The following is a 1,260-nucleotide window of genomic DNA, read 5'->3' as shown; positions in this document are numbered from 1 at the left end:
ATGCCGGGATACGCCAAATTCATGAAAGAACTGGTTACAAAGAAAAGGAGCTTGGAATATGAAATGATAGAGGTGCCCCATAGTTGCAGTGCAATTATGACAAATGATTCAATCACTAAGAGAGAATATCCTAGAGCATTCATAATCCCGTGCACAATTGGCATGTTCCAATTTTCTATAGCCTTGTGCGACTTACGGGCAAGTATCAACTTGATGCCCTATGCAATATACAAGAAACTTGGTTTGGGTGAACCAAAGGCAACCACAATGAGACTCATCATGGCTGATAGATCAATCAAGCACCCAGTCGGAATACTCTATGACATATTAGTAAAAGTGGATCGGTTTATCTTTTCGGTTGATTTTGTTATTCTAGACTGTGAGATCGATGCTGAAATTCCCATTATTTTGGGAAGGCCTTTCTTAGCTATAGGGAAAGCGCTAGTGGATGTTGAATGCGGGAAATTGAAGTTCTGTGTGAATGTTGATGAGGTGACCTTCAATATCTTTAAGTCCATGAAGCAACCAAGTAACATCCATGTGGTGTCCACTGAGGATGTGATAGATAAGGCAGTGGCAAGTGTGCGTCATTTAATGCGCAATAATAAGCCCCTTGAATATGTGCTTGCTATTTATGATGAATCTTAAGTTTAGGGTTACGAGGAAGCGGTAGCTGCTTTATCAGGATTAGGAGCATATTCAAGGAATCCAATCAAATTGGATATCGATCTGAAAAACAAAGAAATTCCCCCTGTTAAACCATCAACTGAAGAACCACCAAATTTGAAGTTCAAAATCCTACCCTCTCATGTCAAATATGCCTTCTTAGAAACCAATAATACTCTACCGATAATTATTGCCGCCAATCTGCTTTAAAGGCAGGTGAAATTGCTCATTAAAATACTGCAGAAGCACATAAAAGCTATTGGATAAACAATAGCCGGTATAGTAGGAATTCCTCCTGGCATCTGCACTAACAAAATCCGGCTCGACAAGGAATGCAAGCCTAGTGTGGAACATCAACGGAGATTAAACCATCCAATGCAAGAGGTGGTAAAAAGGGAAATCATCAAGTGGCTAGATACGTCGGTGATATACCCTATTGCAGATATTAAGTGGGTAAGTCCGGTGCAATGTGTCCCGAAAAAGGGAGGAATATCTGTAGTCCTGAATACAAAAGGAGAACTTGTGCCAACAAGACTAGTGACTTGGTGGAGAGTATGCATGGACTACCGAAATCTTAACTCATGGACCGAGAAA

General features: G+C 40.6%; 1 protein-coding gene across 1 annotated transcript; it reads left to right on the top strand.

Annotated features, from left to right (window-relative positions):
• LOC125816945 (uncharacterized) lies at positions 1 to 876 on the top strand. The gene is made up of 2 exons (XM_049496590.1): positions 1 to 582; positions 655 to 876. Exons 1-2 carry the CDS (start codon positions 1 to 3, stop codon positions 874 to 876), a joined length of 804 nt encoding a protein of 267 aa, XP_049352547.1.
• Positions 877 to 1,260: the final 384 nt, after the last annotated feature.

Source organism: Solanum verrucosum, unplaced genomic scaffold (assembly GCF_900185275.1).
Source record: "Solanum verrucosum unplaced genomic scaffold, falcon-dt-bn FXZP01000084.1, whole genome shotgun sequence".
In the NCBI taxonomy this organism is placed as follows: Eukaryota; Viridiplantae; Streptophyta; class Magnoliopsida; order Solanales; family Solanaceae; genus Solanum; species Solanum verrucosum.
This window is presented reverse-complemented; position numbering and strand designations above follow the sequence as displayed.